The sequence below is a fragment of the Exophiala mesophila genome, assembly GCF_000836275.1.
Source record: "Exophiala mesophila strain CBS 40295 unplaced genomic scaffold supercont1.1, whole genome shotgun sequence".
NCBI lineage: Eukaryota > Fungi > Ascomycota > Eurotiomycetes > Chaetothyriales > Herpotrichiellaceae > Exophiala > Exophiala mesophila.
In genome coordinates, this window is record NW_015622504.1 from 6,108,816 (window position 1) to 6,125,944 (window position 17,129).

A 17,129-nucleotide genomic window follows, 5' to 3' on the forward strand; every position below is an offset into this window, starting at 1 on the left:
GCCGCCCAACTGGACTTCAGGGTACACAACTTGCAGCACGAGAATAATCAATTACGAACCGAAGTTGCCGCAATGCAGCTTCGAGCAATGGAAGCCATGCGCCCAGTCGACCATCCATCGACATTGTCGTCAATAAGCACGATATCCTTGTCCCCAGAGCTGCAGGAGTGGCAGAAATTTCCGCTCAATGTGCCACCAACGTGTCTTGCCGATCAGATATTTCAAGGGCTTCTGAGCTCGCAACTCTCAGGACACTTGTCAGAAATGATCGCAAGCTCCCCTCCAGATCTCAGTCGTCTTATTGAAAGCTCAGCTTCCCGAAGGGGCGATGCAAACGACGTGATTCTCGATATTGTGCGGAGCTACACGGAAATTGACTCGCTTCCACAGCAAGTTGCTGTTCATTTTGTCATGTTCAGCCTTGCAAGAGTATGTTCGCTGCGCGGCATATCGTAGGCAATTACTGATTGTTTCAGTGGATGCTGCTACAAAACAAAGGGAGCTGGGACGGCATGCCAACATGGCTACGACCAATTCCGGAACAACTCTCTACTCGGCACCCAGCCTGGATAGACAGGCTCCCGTGGTAACGAACCTTTGAGAATGCTTGATACTAACGCACTAACCTAGAGATTACAGGCCCAGGGTCAGGCAGTACCTCATCCGTCACCCGAGCATCCAGCTAGATGATTTCGCCGCGGTGTACAGCTCGAGCTTCGATGTTTGTTGGGGATACAACCCCCGTGCTGTACTCATCAGCAGCAAAGAAAGCGTGCACTCCAGGGACCATATGGTCATAAACCCTGTATACGAGGAGCACATCTCGCAACTGGTGAACTGGAAGGTAAGCAGCACTTTTCGTAAACGATTTCCAGAGATTGCCGCGGCAATTGACGAGGACTCTCTCGAATTTGCGACTTGTAGTGTCTAGACGGTCGAGGTCTATCTCCAAAAGGGTGGCTTTTGGGAGGGCCGGATCGATTAAATGGCTTGTGGATGGGACGACGTCAAGTTCTTAACGCGAGGGTCTCGCATGGCCACCACAGGATTGTTTATCAGCGTGGGGAACCGACGATCATTTAAGGATGCCAAGCCAGAGATCATCCCAAGGGCGTGGCGGGGAATCGACGTCAGGAGTGGATGACTCATTGACAAGTTTATCTATTTCCACACGTCCACAAGACTGGTGCATACCTCGAGACCTTCGAGAAGCTACATGTCTCAACTAGCAACTTTCGAGCTCCCCAAGGTAAGCCACACGGAGATTATGAGAGTACATGCTGCTGACGACTATTGCGCAGTGGGTTGAGGGCAAAGGCCCCAGTGCGACTTACACGCTTGCTGGAAGTGCAACTCCCGGCCTGTCAATCAATGATTTGGTAGAGATATCCAACGATAAGACGAGCACGCTCAAAGCGCTTGACTTCCACCATGTCAAGCTGGGTCTTGGTCCAATGCAGGGAAGCACAGCCCTTCGACGCGCCATAGCAGCATTGTACACACACCGAAAATCTTGGATCACCGAAGATCACATCCTGACTGCGGCCGGCACCACTGGAGCCAACCTGATGGTATTTCAGAGCCTCCTCAAGGCGGGTGATCATGTGGTGTGCACATACCCAACCTATGAGCAACTCTCCAAATACCCTCTTGCACAGCAATGCGAAGTCTCCCTGTTACGGCTCCGTCCACAGAATGGTTGGAAAGTGGACGTGAAAGAGTTGAAGGGGTTGATCACGCCGAATACCAAGATGATCGTGATAAACAGTCCCAGCAATCCTGCAGGTTCCCACGTCGACGAAAAGACTCAAGTACAGATTCTGGAAGCGGCCAAGGAGCAAGGAATTATTGTTTTGGTGGATGAAATATTTCGACCTCTATTTCACGGCGTAAAGCCAGCACCGTCATTTGTTGAACATGATTACGACCGGGTTGTCGTCACTGGATCGATGAGCAAAGCCTGGGGACTTTCAGGAATTCGAGTGGGCTGGATCACCACTCGCAACCAGTCATTCCTAAGACTGCTCGCCAACGCGAAGAGTTACATTGTGCAAGCAACTGGGTCGATCGATGAGGCAATTGCTGCTGAAGCGTTGAGCGACAGGTGCCGAGGGGCAATTCTGGGGAAGCACCTCGAATATGCAAGGGACAACCTCGCCAGCATACAAGCCTTTCTCGACAGAAATAGTGATATGTGCTCGTGGACCAAGCCCACTGCTGGCGCAATAGGATTCATCCGATTGACACAGCCATCGGGCAGCCCACTTGACGACGTGGAATTCTGCCAGTCTCTTCTGGAGACAAAGGGAGTTCTATTCAGCCCAGGCAGCTTGACATTTGGGGAGGCGGGCGATGTAACTATGAAAGGGTATGTCCGCTGTCATTTTACTGGGCGACCACAACATGTAGTTGAAGCCTTGGCCCTGGTAGATGAGTATCTGAGCGAATTGCGTTCTCGATCCTAGCGAAAGCCCACGGACGATACGTAAATCCGGTACAGGTACTTGATGCGTTTGTCCTGGTAGGAATGGGGTTATGTGTGGTGGAGATCGGAAAGATCCATTGCTCAGTATTTCTAGCATATACCTTTTGTTTTGCCGCTTCAAACTCTGGTGGTATTCTTGGTCCAAATGGCAGCCTATGATCACCGACGTCAATCGGCCTCTGAGTCCATCAATCTCTCTATATGGATTAAAAATTAGCTTGGGTCATTATTCTAAACATATGTGTCCTCTCTTTTGGGGTTGGGAAGGTCAGATATCCGCTCCATGCAAGAACAGCTTGGTGTGACTCGGTTTGCTCTCGTTATCAAACCACTCAACATCCGACGAGTGAACAAGACATAGATTGTAATAAGCAACATTAAAAACTTCTTTTCTATAGCCTGAAACCATTCTTAGTTAATTTGACCTGGTAATCTAGCCTCGGGGTCTCACGCAAAATTGCAAAGTTGATTACTACTCTAACCTTCCCCTGCTTTTCGGGCTCTTGATCGCATGACTCGGGCTCAGCACATGTACGAGCGCGTAGTGTACCGACTCGGCCCTTTAGACACTTGAGAAGGGTAGTAGACATCTTGATGCAGCTCAAGGTTCTAGAAAAAGCGTGAGATTATTGTTGGATTGGCACAGTCAGAGATCGACCCCTCCCAGAATATTGGTGTGGTGGAAGCTACTAGTCATACTGAATCATTAGCGGAGCTCGTCCTAACAAGGATGGAAGACGAGTCCCGACGTATAACAAAATCTCTACACCTTCAAGGTCTGCTGGACTTCCCAGGGAGAATGCTCACGCCGTGTATCCCGACATTTTGGGGATGGCGAGCAAGTCATCAGCTCTGGAGGGCCTTCGTTGCGTAGAACTAACCTTTGAAGATTCGCGAAAACTGTGATGCAAGTCAAAGGCCTTTGAACTTGACGCAAGAACGATATTTGGCAACGTGAAGAGTGTTTATGGAATCCAAGCAGTCTGCCAAAAGAGATTGATCTCTACTTTGTCCGATTCACGAGGTTTGGAACGAAAGGCCCATATATCGAGCCAGTCGACATTCATTTTAGCATATCCATCCTCCATCAACTCGACAGGCCAAGCCAGTTATGTAGCTGGATTCTGCTGAGAGGAGGAAGGCAATCAGAGATGCTACTTCTTCTGGCTGGCCCGTTCTCTTGAGAGCAACCTCTTCGTTGGCATTTTCCCGTGTGAGGACCATGCCTTTTCGTTCACTGGAAATGCGTCTGGCTTCATCTACCATTGGAGTTTCAATAGAACCCCTGTAACTGATTAGTTTCTGTCTTCTCGGGATTGTGAAACACCCACGGGCAAACCGCATTCACCCTGATATTGTTCGCTCCCACCTCCCTTGCGGCTGCCATAGTCAATCCAATGACGCCGTGCTTGCTGGCAGTGTAGGACGCATTATTGGGGCGACCAACCAAGCCTGCGATGCTAGACGCATTAACAATGCTCCCCCCCGGAGAAATTCCTTTCAACTGCGCCCTCATACAGAGCATTACGCCTGTGAGATTGATCCCGATGACCGTGTTCCATTCATGGAGATCCTGGTCCGCAACACCTTTGATTCCGATTGATTTTGGAATAACTCCGGCCAAATTTGCTGCGCCGTCCAAGCGACCGAACTTGTCTAACGTCTGAGTGATCCAATTGTCGACGGCTTGCGCGTCACGAACATCTAAGATGTATGTCAATGGTCGAGCCCCATGTCGAGCCTCGATATCATTTGCAACGTCGTCCAAAGCCTTTGCTTGGACGTCAGCAAGTGAAAGCTGTGCACCTCTTTGGGCCAATAGCTTGGCTGTCGCTAGCCCGATCCCAGAAGCACCTCCTGTGATTGCTACTACTCTTCCCTTCATGGAGGCCATGTCGAACTGACGGATGTGGAATCAATGGGAGGTGCGAGTAATATCGAGAATGTCAAGTTCTGCTGTCATGGGCGAGGAGAAGAGTCGAGGAATGGCCAAATACTAGGTAGGTCGTGTAAGTCGTGGGATCCACTCCACGGTCGCACGAGTCATGAAAAAGGCTGACGGGTGTGCTTCTTGTGAGACTTGCCGCCAAGTGCATTTTCCAAGCTTGATCCTGCGTCTTGAGGAGGATATCATGCTGCAAGTTCTCCTCAAGTCTCCTTAAGTTGAAGGAGCACGGTGTCGAAGGTTGTATCTGTAGGTCATGATTATCGATAGCAAGGGCTCAGAGAGTAGCTTGTAGAAATGGTAGCATACCTACGAAAGATGAACGGTGGGACTGTGACAGCCAAGACAGTATCAGGAACCGGAGCGAGATATCGGCTGACAAGTGACGTGCTCAAAAAGCCTTCCGCCGCTTTGAGGTGGTCCGGTCCTCCAATAAACCTGACAAAAGAAATCAGGGCCTGCACACGACAGTTGAATTTCGCACAGGCCAATGTCATCAAGATGACTCTATGGAGTCTGCCGATGACCGGCAGGCGACAATTTTTATACGACAATTTCGTTGCAATCATGTGAGAAGAAAGCACGAGTGGTTAAAAGGGCTCCATTGCCAACACCAGTATGTAAATCCTACGTCGGTCAAGACAAAAAGCCAGCAGCAACAGTGGTGTGAGAATTGATTTTTTCACAAGACATTATCAAAATCATAGGCGTCGTCCGAGGCGTCAAAAGTTTGTGAGACCACGCTACTTGTGCAAGATTCCAATTCAACAGGTGGTGGTCGCAGAGCCTTTGAATAGACGCAATGTAGCTATTCCAGACCACTTTATAACTTGCCCCATGACTGTCTCCAAACCGTTCCATACACCACATGTAGATGCTGTCGAAGAAAATTATGCAGATACTGTAAGCCAAAGAGATGACATGGCCGACGATTGGACTGGTCGTTGACTGGTCCAGGTCGTGCGAACAATCAAGCCAGTTATGCGCTGTAAGATGAGGAGCACTTGCCAGAACAGCTGTTCTTGTAGGAGATCTGGGCAACACCAGTGCCGGTGGGTTGTCCAAGACCGCTGATCTGCCAGCACTTGTGGTAGTCACCGCTGGTTGGGTCATCAACCCACAAAGCAGCCTCACACTTGTCGTTGTTGTCGCAAAGGGCCAAGCACTGTGCGAGAGTGGGCACGACGCCGTTGGTGGTTTGTTCCCAGAATTTGGACTTGCTATCAGGAGTGGCACGGACACCGCAGTTGACGGAGAAATTGCAACCGCAGGAGCCTCCAGCGAGGACACTCTTGCCATTGTCGGCTGGGCATGTGGCCTTGGGGGCAGGGGCGGCGGTGGTGGTAGCAGCCTTGGTGGTGGTAGTGGTTGTCACTGGAGAAGGTCCCTTGGTGGTGGTAGTGCCGGGGGCAGGCCATCCGGTGGTGGTGGTGACGGGTGCAACGGTAGTGGTGGTCGACTCCTCCCAGTCAATCCAGGTAGAATCATCTGTGGTTGTTGGGGCCACAGGCTTGGTGGTGGTGGTGGGCACGACAGGCTTGGTGGTGGTGGACTCAACCCAGTCTCCCCAGGTGGCAGCGGGGTCTGGAACCCACCATCCTTCGCCAGTATAGGTAACAGTGACCACGTCACAGGTCTCGGGGGAGACAGGGGTCAAGGGCCAGTCGCCCCAGGTGACTGTGGTCACCGCTGGGTCGACAGGCACGCTGGATGGAACCCAGTCGTCCCAGACGTGGGTTGTCGATGTTATGGTGGCAGGGGACACGGGTGTCGTGGTCGTGGTAGTTCCCTCCCAGTCCAACCAAGGCTCATCGATGGAGGTGGTGGTAGCAGGGGAGACTGGGGTTGTGGTTGTGCTTTCCCAGTCCAACCAGGGCTCATCGACGGAGGTGGTGGTAGCAGGGGAGACTGGGGTTGTGGTTGTGCTTTCCCAGTCCAACCAAGGCTCGTCGATGGAGGTGGTGGTCGCAGGGGAGACGGGCGTGGTGGTGGTTGATGTCTCCCAATCGAGCCATGGCTCGTCGATGGTTGTGGTTGTGGACTCCCAAGCCATGGCAGAGGATGCCAGGATGGAAGTCGCCACGAAGGCTGAGGTAATTTTGGCAACCATGTTGTAAGGCGAGTTGGTTCGATAAAGAATGACTAGAGCTCGGTGAGAGACTCTTGAAGAACCGATGTAACCAAAGAAAATAAAAGAGCGACGGGACACAAAGGTCAAGGTTGAGATGGAGCAGGTTGTCGAGAGGAAGAAGAAAGGAAGAGACGGGAGCAGACGAGGCGCATGGTTATACTCTTGGATTGGCGCCAGTGTATAGGATGAATGAGTTTGATTTCATGGGGCCAGACGCTGCTCCGCCTGGTCAAGCCGTGTCTCGAAAGTGTTGCTCCGTCATAATGGTGAAGCAATTTCATGGCGATGGACCCGCGCTGCGCAGAAGCGAAGGCGTTGGAAGGGGTGGAGGCGTCCGAGCGACAAGTGATAGGGCGAGGCGGGCGAGGCTAGAGACCAAGTAGACAAGACTGGAGCCCAAGGTTCTGCTGATTGGGCGGTGGTTACGGTGTTAAGATTGCATCAGGAAATGGGTCAAGGCTTGAGAGGTACCGGGAAATCAAGCATGGCCGCAGTGCGCCAATCATGCAACCATCCTGCCTTGACGGGGGAGCTCAGGAGTTTGATCACTTTGACTTGCAGATTTGCTCCTCAAGTCATCAGACTGTCTTGAGGTGTCTGACCAAAGCCATCGATTCCAGCCCAGCGGTGAAAGTGTTCTGGATCATGCCAGTAGTATTTGCGCATTTGTGATGAGGACTCGAATCATGAGCACAGAGCATTGATTCCCAATCGAGCATCATTACCAGCATTGGGGGACTCGACCATCGATCATCTGGTTTACCTACGTAGGCTGCGTGTTCGGATGCTGTGTATTATTAACGGCGGCCGAGGTGCTCTGTCTATCTTGAGCAATCTGTTCCACAGAATCTTTGGGCATAAAGGTTCAGAAGTCTACAATAGCACGTTGCGCATCTTTGGGGATAGACTCGGTGTTGGGTTCGTCATTGATGACTTGTATCGATAACAACCTGAAAGCCTGCACTGTGGACTTGAATGTTTGATGGTCATTATTCATGCGGAGAGAAGAGTCCCATCGTCCCTCCTCGCCTCTTGGACGAGGGAAGATTGCATGGCCTGTTTTCCCTGCCTAATTTTGGGAGATCGACAGGCACCCAAGTCAGGGGGTCGTGGGCCCTTGGGCTCCTTTTGTTATGATTTGTGGATCTATGTTAGTGTTGGCGTCGTGGGTGGCGTTTAGCGTCTACCTTAATCCTTCAAAGCAATACGCCTCCTCATATGTAGGTGTTCCCATTCACCCTCTGAAACGTGGGACCCAGCATCCACTTCGACTGGCTTGAAGCCTATAATTATGATTGAGTCTCTTTGTTCTTGTCCGCATTGCGATACTCGGAGCGGGAGCTGCCTGGTAATCCCCTTAACTCTACACATACGAGTACATCATGTAGTCAACAATTGATGCAGAACCTCAAGGCAAACAAGTAAAGCACGGCGACATCTGCAGCTAGGTACCTGAGCTCAGTCAATTACATCAGACATGGGACCAAGAGCATTGCTTATGACAGCCACATTGCTTCTTATAATCCGGGCTACAACCTGCCATCGACACCCCAGTCAAAAGCCTCAGTCAATGTGGATGGAAATCAGAACAAATTTACCGTCTGGAGCATTGTCAGGCTGCATGGCACTATGGCCGGGGGCCCTTAGGTCCCTCGGCCCCTCATCTTTGGACGCGCCGGACCAGGATGGCAATGAATGGCGCACAAATCTCGCGTCTTCGTGATCCTTCCCTCCCGTGGTCCCCCATTGTTTGATTGGAAGTTTCCGCGTGATCCCTGTCTTCCATGCTACGGAGTATCTACGGAGTAGTCGTAGTCGCCGTATCGATCTTATTATTATTCGTCTCCCCACCAACCTGGGGAAAGGTTTGCACTTCCGCCATATTTATGCCCCATTGGTTTACGACCTACGACGAGGTGAGATCAAGATTGCTTCGCCGTTTCAGCCACAACTTGGTTGGTTTCCCCATATCTCTTAGAGCCATTGAATCCTCTGTACTTGAGAGAGCCCATACGTTTTTGGAGGCGTGCACGCCGTCCCGAGCTGTAGAACGTAAAACCAAATCCTTTCCCTTGTTACCGTTGTTGGCGCTATGTACACTATTCCAGTTCAATTGTGAACGCAATCTGAGTTTGGGATCCGTCTGCTCACTCAAACGGGCTTGCTCGCGACTTCCATCTTGTCGGTCCTATCCTCCGACAGTGGAGACATTTGGATGGATCAGTACACAACGATGAGTCGCTTCCCTCCTAGATTCCCGGCCTCCATCAACGCTACCATCTCTTCCACTTGGTCAATCTTGAAGGCTTGACTTGGTGATTCGATGCCATGCTTCAGCGTAAACTCCGCACATAGTCGAAGTTCGTCCATTGTTGCGTGATTGTTGGCGCCGAGAATTTGATATCTTCCTAACGCCACCTCAACGGCATTGAAACTGATTTCTGCAGGGCACCCAACAACAACCAGTTTCCCACCAGTCTTGATAGTCTTTGGGGCGATGTCATATCCTGCCTTGACAGCAGTGAACACTGCAGCAGCATCTACCCCTCCCGACGTAAGTCGCCGAATCTGGTCCACGAAATCTGGGGTGGTTTTGCTGTTGAATATATGCTGGACCCCAGCAGCTTTAGCGTTGCTCAAGATGTTGTCGTCAATGTCGATGGCAATAACCCGTAAGTTCAAGGCTTTGGCGTATCTGACGGCTGTAGAACAATTAGTGTCTCTCGCCCCACCCACAAAAGACTCACATACCCATCTGACCAAGACCACCGCAACCCACCACTGCCAGCCATTGGCCATCCTGCAGACCTGGCCGGCGGACGGCGTTGTACGCTGTAATTCCAGCACAGAACAATGGTGCAGCTTTTTGGGGGTCCATCCCACGTGGCAATTTTATCGCTGAGCGATGGTCAACGATGCAGTATTCCTGTAAGAACCCATCCATCCCCCAGCCCTGCATAATGAAGTCTTTGGACTCGCAGAATGCATAGTGATTTTGGCATCCATTGCAACTCCAACATGCATGGTATGCGTTCAGGAACCCAATGACATCACCCTTGGAAAAACCAGACACACTTTGGCCGAGCCCGATAATCTCGCCCACTGCCTCATGCCCTATAGTGACTGTCTCTGTCGGGACAATCGGCGTGGAACCGTCCAAGACCATCTGATTGTCGTCAGCAACTTAATATCCCAAGCCTGCAAGATTCATACCAAGTCTGAATGGCAGAGTCCCGATGAGATTGTTCGGACTAATATCTCGTCCTGTTTGGGACTGGGGACGGGGATCTCCTGCAGTCTGATGGTGACTGTGCGAGGGTCGTATCTGGCAGCCTTCATTGATTTCGCCATATTTCATTCGAAATAGTCTTGTCTCATGGAAAGTGATTTCGCTTTGTGATAGCTTTACGAAATCTTGGGTGGGCTATCTGTTAACATAAGCGTCAACATCTTCATGCGGGGGTCAGTCAAATGTTAAATTATACGCGAGATTTCTGCGCCGCTTCTGCCTCGGTCGTGTAGGAACTCTGGAAAACGTTTTCCCGCCGCCTTTCCTTTAGACGTCAACATCTGGACGTCAAAAATTGGTATTGGGATAAAATCATACCAGGATTTGGGCTCGTCTGGCCAAAGGTGGTAGCGTACATTCATTTAATAGGTATGTCAGCTTGCACAACTTGGACATGGGGTTGCTACCGTCGACTCTAAGACAGATTTGCTGTATGTGGATTTGGCCTTGGGTTCTTGGTTTGGATTTGCAACCGTGCGACAATCAAATGCGGGCTGGGCATTGGGTTCTGTATCACTCTTCCGTGCCCACACAGAGCAATGGCACTTCTTTTTGTGGACAAATTTACAAGGGCTATTTCTGCCATACTGCTGGCATGGCTCCGTCATAATATGCACACAGTCGAGCTGAAGAGGAGCTTCGTGGCAAGTTTCGTGTTGAGAGTCGTTCCAGATGTCGTCATGTCTCGGATAGATGCCATGATAGATGCTCGATTATGTATCTTCGTGTAAATCGTAAAAGGCTGGAAAACGCCTTGGTCGTGTTCTCTGTTGCCCTTTTCAAAGCTGAAGTTGAAGAATCATTGAGATAAGACAAGTGTGATCGGCTGCGTCAATGATTGACAAACGTTAGTCAAGGTGACACATGGTCTTGAAACCATGTCGCATTGATCTGGGCTTCCAGGCTCGATATCTGAGCATCAGACATAAGTGGAGTGAAGGTCGGTTTATCAATTGATAAAAGCCACTGGCTAAACTTCGAAAGGAGGAGTGCTCGACCGTCGGGATCCAAGTATTGGAACATCTGTAGGGCATGCATATGCATGTTCGTAACCAAGAAATCAGAATCTGCGAGTTGATCCGGATAGAAATTTGCCAACACGTCTCGACGAGCACGGCTCACCATCGTCGCAAGTGCTGCACCACGAAGGTCAAATGATTTGTCTCCGAACACACCTCCGATCAGGCTGCCCTCGGATATGAATTCGACACGATTGATAAACTTTAGCGCTGCATGCCAAAGATCTCCGAACTGTCGGAGTGTCCAGGCCGTTTCAGTCAGAAGATTCAACTGCATGCTCGCAGCGAACACAGTCGGTGGCGAAATGGTTTTGGTCGATGCAACAACGATCCTACCAAGCCTGAGAGCCTTGGTCAGATATTGTCGGTACACGATATCTGTGGAAGAAGAACTGGCTTGATAGTGGAGAGTGGGCCAAGGGCTATTTAAAATGCTCAACAAGTCGGCCTTCCATTGCATTTTAACTTTCTCCAGTTTCTCAAAGTTCTGAAAGTAACATCTGCCGAAGCCGAATTGCCCACTGATGTAAATGGGTTCTACGTTGGGTGCTGCTGCCAGAACCTCTCTGAGGGATGGTTGAGATTTTAGAAATCTCTCGACGGCCGTAGCGTGCATGTTGCGGGAGTGTGTGGTTCCAAAGCGATACTCTGTCAGTCCACAGATGGTGAGCGCCATTAGAGCTCCTTGGAAATTCTCATTTCGCCTGCGGATGGCTTCGTTCAAATGTTGATACCCGCGAGCTCTCTGACGAACCAACTCCTTAGATTGTGCACCATCTCGAAAGGCATTCAAGGTATGATCAACCAAAATGCAAATCCACTCCCGCCCGACATCGGAATAGATGGATGTTGGAATTCCAGTTGCAGCTGTTGGTGAATAGCGAGGAGTATCCTTGACCCCGAACAGGCCGCCGCCAAGATATTGCGAATCTACTTGGTCGTCAGTGGAGATGTCTCCAAATATTTCTGGTGCTACTTACACACTTGAATTCTCAATCTCTCGTACTCTGTAACGTTAGGGGGCAGGGCGACAAATGGATCGAGCGAAGTGTATATATGTTGAGGAAGTGCGAACGAGAGTCGGGGAACATCAGTCTGAGGATTGGGGTCCGATGAAGTAGAAGCCCCGTTGCCTGCCGGAGTATGATATTTGTTCACATAGAAGGCAATCTCCTGGTTTGCTGACTGAAGGTCCCGAAGTTCCGTCTCATACCACGACACACCGTCAGCTCGAGCTTCATTCTGTGAGTTCTCTGCCATCTGTGGAACCCCGCAATTGAGATGGCAAGATCCCGCTCAGTCGTTGTGAGGTTGGCCATACGACTCAAAGGTGCACTCGAATAGGGAGATAGGCTTAGCACGACGAGGTTAAACAGAACAACGTGCGAGATGCCGAGCCATCAAGGTCAACGGTGATCTGATATCAACGATGATAATATGGTCAGAATAAACTACAGAAAAGGGAGCAACGGTCTTACGTGGCGGCATTTACCGGTTGGACGAAAGAGGTAAGCGTGTCGAGGGGCCAAGAACAATGCCATGCGTGGTGTAGTTGCACGCTTTAGGCGTAAGCGCATTGGACAAAATCTCATGCTCGGCGGCATAGGGAGCTCAAGACGATTACTATGTACATGAATTAACAGGTTCGAGGCCCTAATATCGCGCCCAGCGTATGGTCCCGACAACATTGGACCTAAGTCGGTACGAAGAACGGCTTCATCAGTCACCACTAATTGTTTCGCGTGGCAAATACTCTCCCAGCTTCATGTGAGGCATGGCTCTTGGGCGGTCTGTCCGCCAAGGACGTCTGCTCTCCAATTGGTGTGAGGCTCTTGTGGGTTACGTCTTTGTCATCACAACCATAACTCCCATTACCTGCTTGAAGTTAGTTTAGGGGTGATCGATCACCAAAAGACTTTGAAGGCAAGAACCATGATGCTTCGAGTGCACAAGGAGATGCACTAATTCATGATGTCGCTAGGCCATTGGGCACTGCTAAGAATCTGGGACGAGGGCAGAGGCCACCATAATGGAGGGGCACGGTGGCACCCCCTCCCAAGGTGGCTTGGCCTAAAGAATCATGGAGGGGTGGATGGGGAACAAGCGGCCGATGGGCCCATCGGCCCCCTCAGCCCTGGAGAGTAGCCGGAAAACCACCTAGATATGCGTGCAGCGTCCAGTAGTCGCTCATTTCTTACCAGGCCTGCAGTTCGCCGCCGATGGAGTTTGTTAGCCACGATTGGCAGCAACGCAATGTTTTTTCACCAAAGTTAGATTTATCGCTAGGCCTCCCCATCTCCCTGTTCCCCCATCTTGTTCATACGGTTCCCTCATAGAGATGTGCTAATCAACTCCGCGAGATCCGTCTCATTTATGACACCCAATGCCAAAGGAAGAACGCAAAACGACATTCATTGTCACAACCGCCAGCGCGCAGGGTGCCTGGTATCCAGAAAAGAAGGCCGCACTATCCTTAATCAACTCTCACGTTGCGAATCGAAAAGCCCGCCTAGTCAATCAGCGACGTGGTAATTCTGGCGCAAGTTCGAGTTCAACAAGGCCGCCCTCAGAAGCCAGCATACTGCAGTCTCTTCTAGACTCGACAAACGACACACTTGTCACCAGACATGCAGAAGCTCCTGAAGCGAGCGACACAGAACAAAACCTTCAAGTGTCCTGGACGTTCGAAGAATTAAATGATATATTCGGCGCCCAAGAACCGAGTGCACTACCAGCGACAGACACACGAGTAATAACAGGTGAATCAAGTTCCAATCGTAACTCGACGTCTGTGTCACAACCAGAAACCACGATCTCGGAGCCTCGCGATGATCGCTGGACTGTGAACAGAGACGCTGTTCTCGCTAATAATTGGCGTGATCGATCGTCTCAGCCCACACGCCCGGAGGTGAATAACCAGTCGGTCCCAGAGTTGCGGTTCGAAGGATCTGGTTCACGGTTGCCATATCGGGTAGCACGCTTAATCCCAGAGGGCAAGTTCAGCGGAAACTCCAGCCCATCCGCCCCGGGAATAAGGCCACCTAGTCAGCTCCTGTACGACTCTGCCATTTTCGCTCACATCGAAACACTACTCGATCCACGTACCCAAATTGCAGGCGAGGTAACAGTTTATGAGCAGCGATTGCTCCACTTCTGTAATATACTTGCCCGTTCCTTGAGCTAGCTGGCCGAGCTAACTTTTACCTGCAGTTCATACAGAGGGCCGACAAATCCTTTTTGGAACGGCTGCAGTACCTGCTTATTGCCCAGCCCTCCATGCTCTCAGCCGAGGAATCCTCCAAAGAAGTCCGGCATATCTTGAAACACACATAGCCATTGCGGAACACATCTTGTGTACCCAACGTTCTATCAATCTCACGGCTAATTTTTTTCGTCGGCGCGCAGATGCCTACAAAACTGTCGCTGATATGATACTGCGTGATGACGCAGACGTTGACGACCAACTCTGTGGACTTCTTTGTCTTCAACTTGCCGAACATGCAACGGGCCGCCCAGATCTTCAGGCGGTTCACCTGAAGGCGATGCACCAACTCGTCCATCGCCATGGCGGCATGAAGACCTTCTTTGGCCCGAATACGCATACGACATCCATGATAGAGCCCGCTACTTATGCCACTCACTATACTCTGGCTAAGTTTGAGGCACTACCAGGGGAAGACGTCTTCCACGAAATTGAATCCAACTTCATCCGTCATCTGAGACAAATCCGTGTCTGGACTCTTCATGTTCAAGGCCTCGAGGTGGAAGCCCCTCTGATCCCGGCTCCCACCACACAAGAGTTTTCGGAAAACAGAAGTGGTGTTATTGAAATCACGGCCTATCTTCAGTCGGCCACGGATGAGTATTTACGGAACAGCGATGCCCCTTACCACCAAGCTGCAGGCATCTTCTACCTATTGTTCAGTGTTTGCATCACATTCGCTGCCACAGAATTGGACATTGCATCCACTACCAGCTTCTTGAAATCTTTACAGGTGGCGATGCAAGAATCGTTCCGGGCAACCGATCTCCAAAGTGACATTGCACGCACAGAACGACCTAAAGGGGGTAATGGGCTCCACAGTTATGTTCTCGCCGGCGTCATCGCTCAGCTCCGTCGTAGGCTGGCTTCAATAGCGGGCCATTCAGGAACATGGGATGGCCATGAACGTGAAGTCGAGATCAGCGAGGCCTGCATCAACACGATGAAAATCTTTCCATCACTCAGTTATGGAACAAGGCTGAAGCTCAGTAGAGGCCTTCTACGATCCATCTCCGTTGTTGGCCAAAGAACTCTCGCTGAATATTTCGGAGACGCGGACCTCGATGACTTACACCACGAATTGTCGAGAATGCCCCCATGAAGACAGACATGTGGACCTTCTCATTAACTTCAGCTGTGGACTTCTCACTCGATGACCGATCGACCTATGTCTAAAAGGTGCGCGAAATCGTGGCATGAGCTTATTCTATCAGCTTTGGATTGCACCAATGCTATCGGCTGAGGGATGCAAACATACCGAATTACATGTTTAGCATAGCCTTAAAGCAGATCTGGCTTTCAGAAGCTTCAAGGAATCTTGAACCACGGTAGCTTCTCCTGGTCACAACACCCGATCTAACAAAAGTGGACTGATCGCAGTGAGCGTCAATCTCATATAAGAGATAGCCAATCATCATCACTCGAACGCTGCAGACGCTTCCGTCTGCTTCCACGACGAAAAGACCATTTGGAATAGGGTGTTGGAGGTGCTACGAATCCATCTGACCCCTACCCTGGATCGTCTTAGCGATTACGACTTTACCAACCGAAGCACGTCCCTAGCCGAAAAATGATCCATTATTAGACACCGTGAAAGCCTGTTTCCTCTGAGCCTTACTTACTCTCACCAAAGCCTCAAAAGATTCAAGCAGAAAGATATGACATGTCGATGCTGCGGGAAGAATAGCTACAAGCACAAGGCAAAGGCCATAGCGTGCACATATACTTCGCCCTTCTCTGCCTCTTCCAGACCTGCTGGACAATCTAATGGAGCCAAGCAGGTTTTGCCAAGGCACGTTGTTTTCCTGTGCGCTTCAAGACTGAGAACAAGGTGTGCCTGCATATCCATATGATACGGACCAGGTCTTTTCTACGATCTACCTATTGATAATTGTCTGTACAAGAAAAAAAAGACCTGTCGGGCAGTTTGTATGTAGGTTTAGTCTTGCATCTAGTGTGAGGAATGGTTGAGAGTAGGAACTCCATAGGCTCAGGGCACCATGAGTAAAGTTCACACGACGGAGAGGTTGCGGAACAATAAGATTTAATAGCAACTTCCATCTAGGTCGAACTGGAACGGAATGTTGTGCAGAGGTGATATGAGGGTGTAGGAATGGGGAGCGGCACGTTCTGGGTAAGCCGTTACCTCTATATCAGTTAGATGGTAAGCTCTCGCCAGAGCTTTGCCATGTTCTCTCCCGCCAAACTCTACCAAGTCGAGTGCTTCGGACAATTAGGACAATTACTCCGTCCATCGCAGCTATTTCTGCCCGACAGTACAAGATATTGGAGACACAACATCTCTTCATCGGATTCGATTCTGTTCCATTAATGGGACCTGGTCCGGTCATCCTACCCGCCGGGGAACTGCATCCGCTCTCTACAGTCCACCTTATGAGTACCAGCTGTCTAGGAATTCGCAGTCATTCGTGCCCACCTCAGACCGAACTTCACTTGTCCGTGACCTTGATACCTGATGGGTGATTCCACCGTGTTGTTGTGTATTCTCCCCCAACGTGAATTGGGAATTACAAATGTTGGTCAACTCCCAGGATTGCGCCCCTAACACATTCTTTATCCCCACATCCTCCCAGACTCCAGCAGCACCAGCGACGAACAAGACTGGAGCGAAATGTTCATCTGAGGCATGTGCTTCACGGTATGTTTGGTGTTTCATCAATCGCACCACATCAGCTCGTAGCTTAGGTCCCAAGTTCCTAGTGATGACATCCTCAACTGCCTGGCGAAAGTCTAAAGCCCAAGCCTGAGGCGGCGCTCTTTGACTGAGAGAGTCGCGGTATCGAATCATGTCGCCCCAGACATTACGAAAGAGGTTATGAACCGTGCCAACAAAGAGAAAACCTTCTTTCCGGAGAAATCGCAGTGCAGCGCCTATCCTAGTATGATAGTGGGGATCGTACCGAGCATTAGTCGACAGAACCACCGTTGGCGGGCACATGGAATCGTCGGGAAACATCCGAATCAGTGGCATGATAAT

At 50.5% G+C, this 17,129-nt stretch overlaps 7 protein-coding genes across 7 annotated transcripts; 2 read left to right on the forward strand and 5 right to left on the reverse strand.

Moving 5' to 3' along the window:
* Nucleotides 1-1,179: 1,179 nt before the first annotated feature.
* PV10_01938 (uncharacterized protein) lies at nt 1,180-2,850 on the forward strand. Its single transcript, XM_016366196.1, has 2 exons — nt 1,180-1,249; nt 1,302-2,850. Exons 1-2 carry the CDS (start codon nt 1,217-1,219, stop codon nt 2,463-2,465), a joined length of 1,197 nt encoding a protein of 398 aa, XP_016229845.1. The 5' UTR covers nt 1,180-1,216; the 3' UTR covers nt 2,466-2,850.
* Nucleotides 2,851-3,475: 625 nt separating this feature from the next.
* Nucleotides 3,476-4,502, reverse strand: PV10_01939 (uncharacterized protein). Its single transcript, XM_016366197.1, has 2 exons — nt 3,817-4,502; nt 3,476-3,770 (listed from the first exon to the last, which is right to left on the reverse strand). Exons 1-2 carry the CDS (start codon nt 4,377-4,379, stop codon nt 3,554-3,556), a joined length of 780 nt encoding a protein of 259 aa, XP_016229846.1. The 5' UTR covers nt 4,380-4,502; the 3' UTR covers nt 3,476-3,553.
* Nucleotides 4,503-4,628: 126 nt separating this feature from the next.
* PV10_01940 (uncharacterized protein) lies at nt 4,629-6,797 on the reverse strand. The gene has a single exon (XM_016366198.1). It carries the CDS (start codon nt 6,538-6,540, stop codon nt 5,410-5,412), a length of 1,131 nt encoding a protein of 376 aa, XP_016229847.1. The 5' UTR covers nt 6,541-6,797; the 3' UTR covers nt 4,629-5,409.
* Nucleotides 6,798-8,781: 1,984 nt separating this feature from the next.
* On the reverse strand, nt 8,782-9,912 carry PV10_01941 (uncharacterized protein; the record flags this gene model as incomplete). Its single annotated transcript, XM_016366199.1, has 3 exons — nt 8,782-9,263; nt 9,313-9,727; nt 9,775-9,912. 3 exons carry the CDS (start codon nt 9,910-9,912, stop codon nt 8,782-8,784), a joined length of 1,035 nt encoding a protein of 344 aa, XP_016229848.1.
* Nucleotides 9,913-10,702: 790 nt separating this feature from the next.
* On the reverse strand, nt 10,703-12,129 carry PV10_01942 (uncharacterized protein; the record flags this gene model as incomplete). Its single annotated transcript, XM_016366200.1, has 2 exons — nt 10,703-11,799; nt 11,850-12,129. 2 exons carry the CDS (start codon nt 12,127-12,129, stop codon nt 10,703-10,705), a joined length of 1,377 nt encoding a protein of 458 aa, XP_016229849.1.
* Nucleotides 12,130-13,167: 1,038 nt separating this feature from the next.
* On the forward strand, nt 13,168-16,169 carry PV10_01943 (uncharacterized protein). Its single transcript, XM_016366201.1, has 2 exons — nt 13,168-14,024; nt 14,080-16,169. The coding sequence occupies exons 1-2, from the start codon at nt 13,253-13,255 to the stop codon at nt 15,231-15,233; spliced, it is 1,926 nt and encodes a 641-aa protein (XP_016229850.1). The 5' UTR covers nt 13,168-13,252; the 3' UTR covers nt 15,234-16,169.
* A 354-nt stretch (nt 16,170-16,523) lies between these two features.
* PV10_01944 (uncharacterized protein) lies at nt 16,524-17,123 on the reverse strand (the record flags this gene model as incomplete). The annotated part of the gene is made up of 1 exon (XM_016366202.1): nt 16,524-17,123. One exon carries the CDS (start codon nt 17,121-17,123, stop codon nt 16,524-16,526), a length of 600 nt encoding a protein of 199 aa, XP_016229851.1.
* Nucleotides 17,124-17,129: the final 6 nt, after the last annotated feature.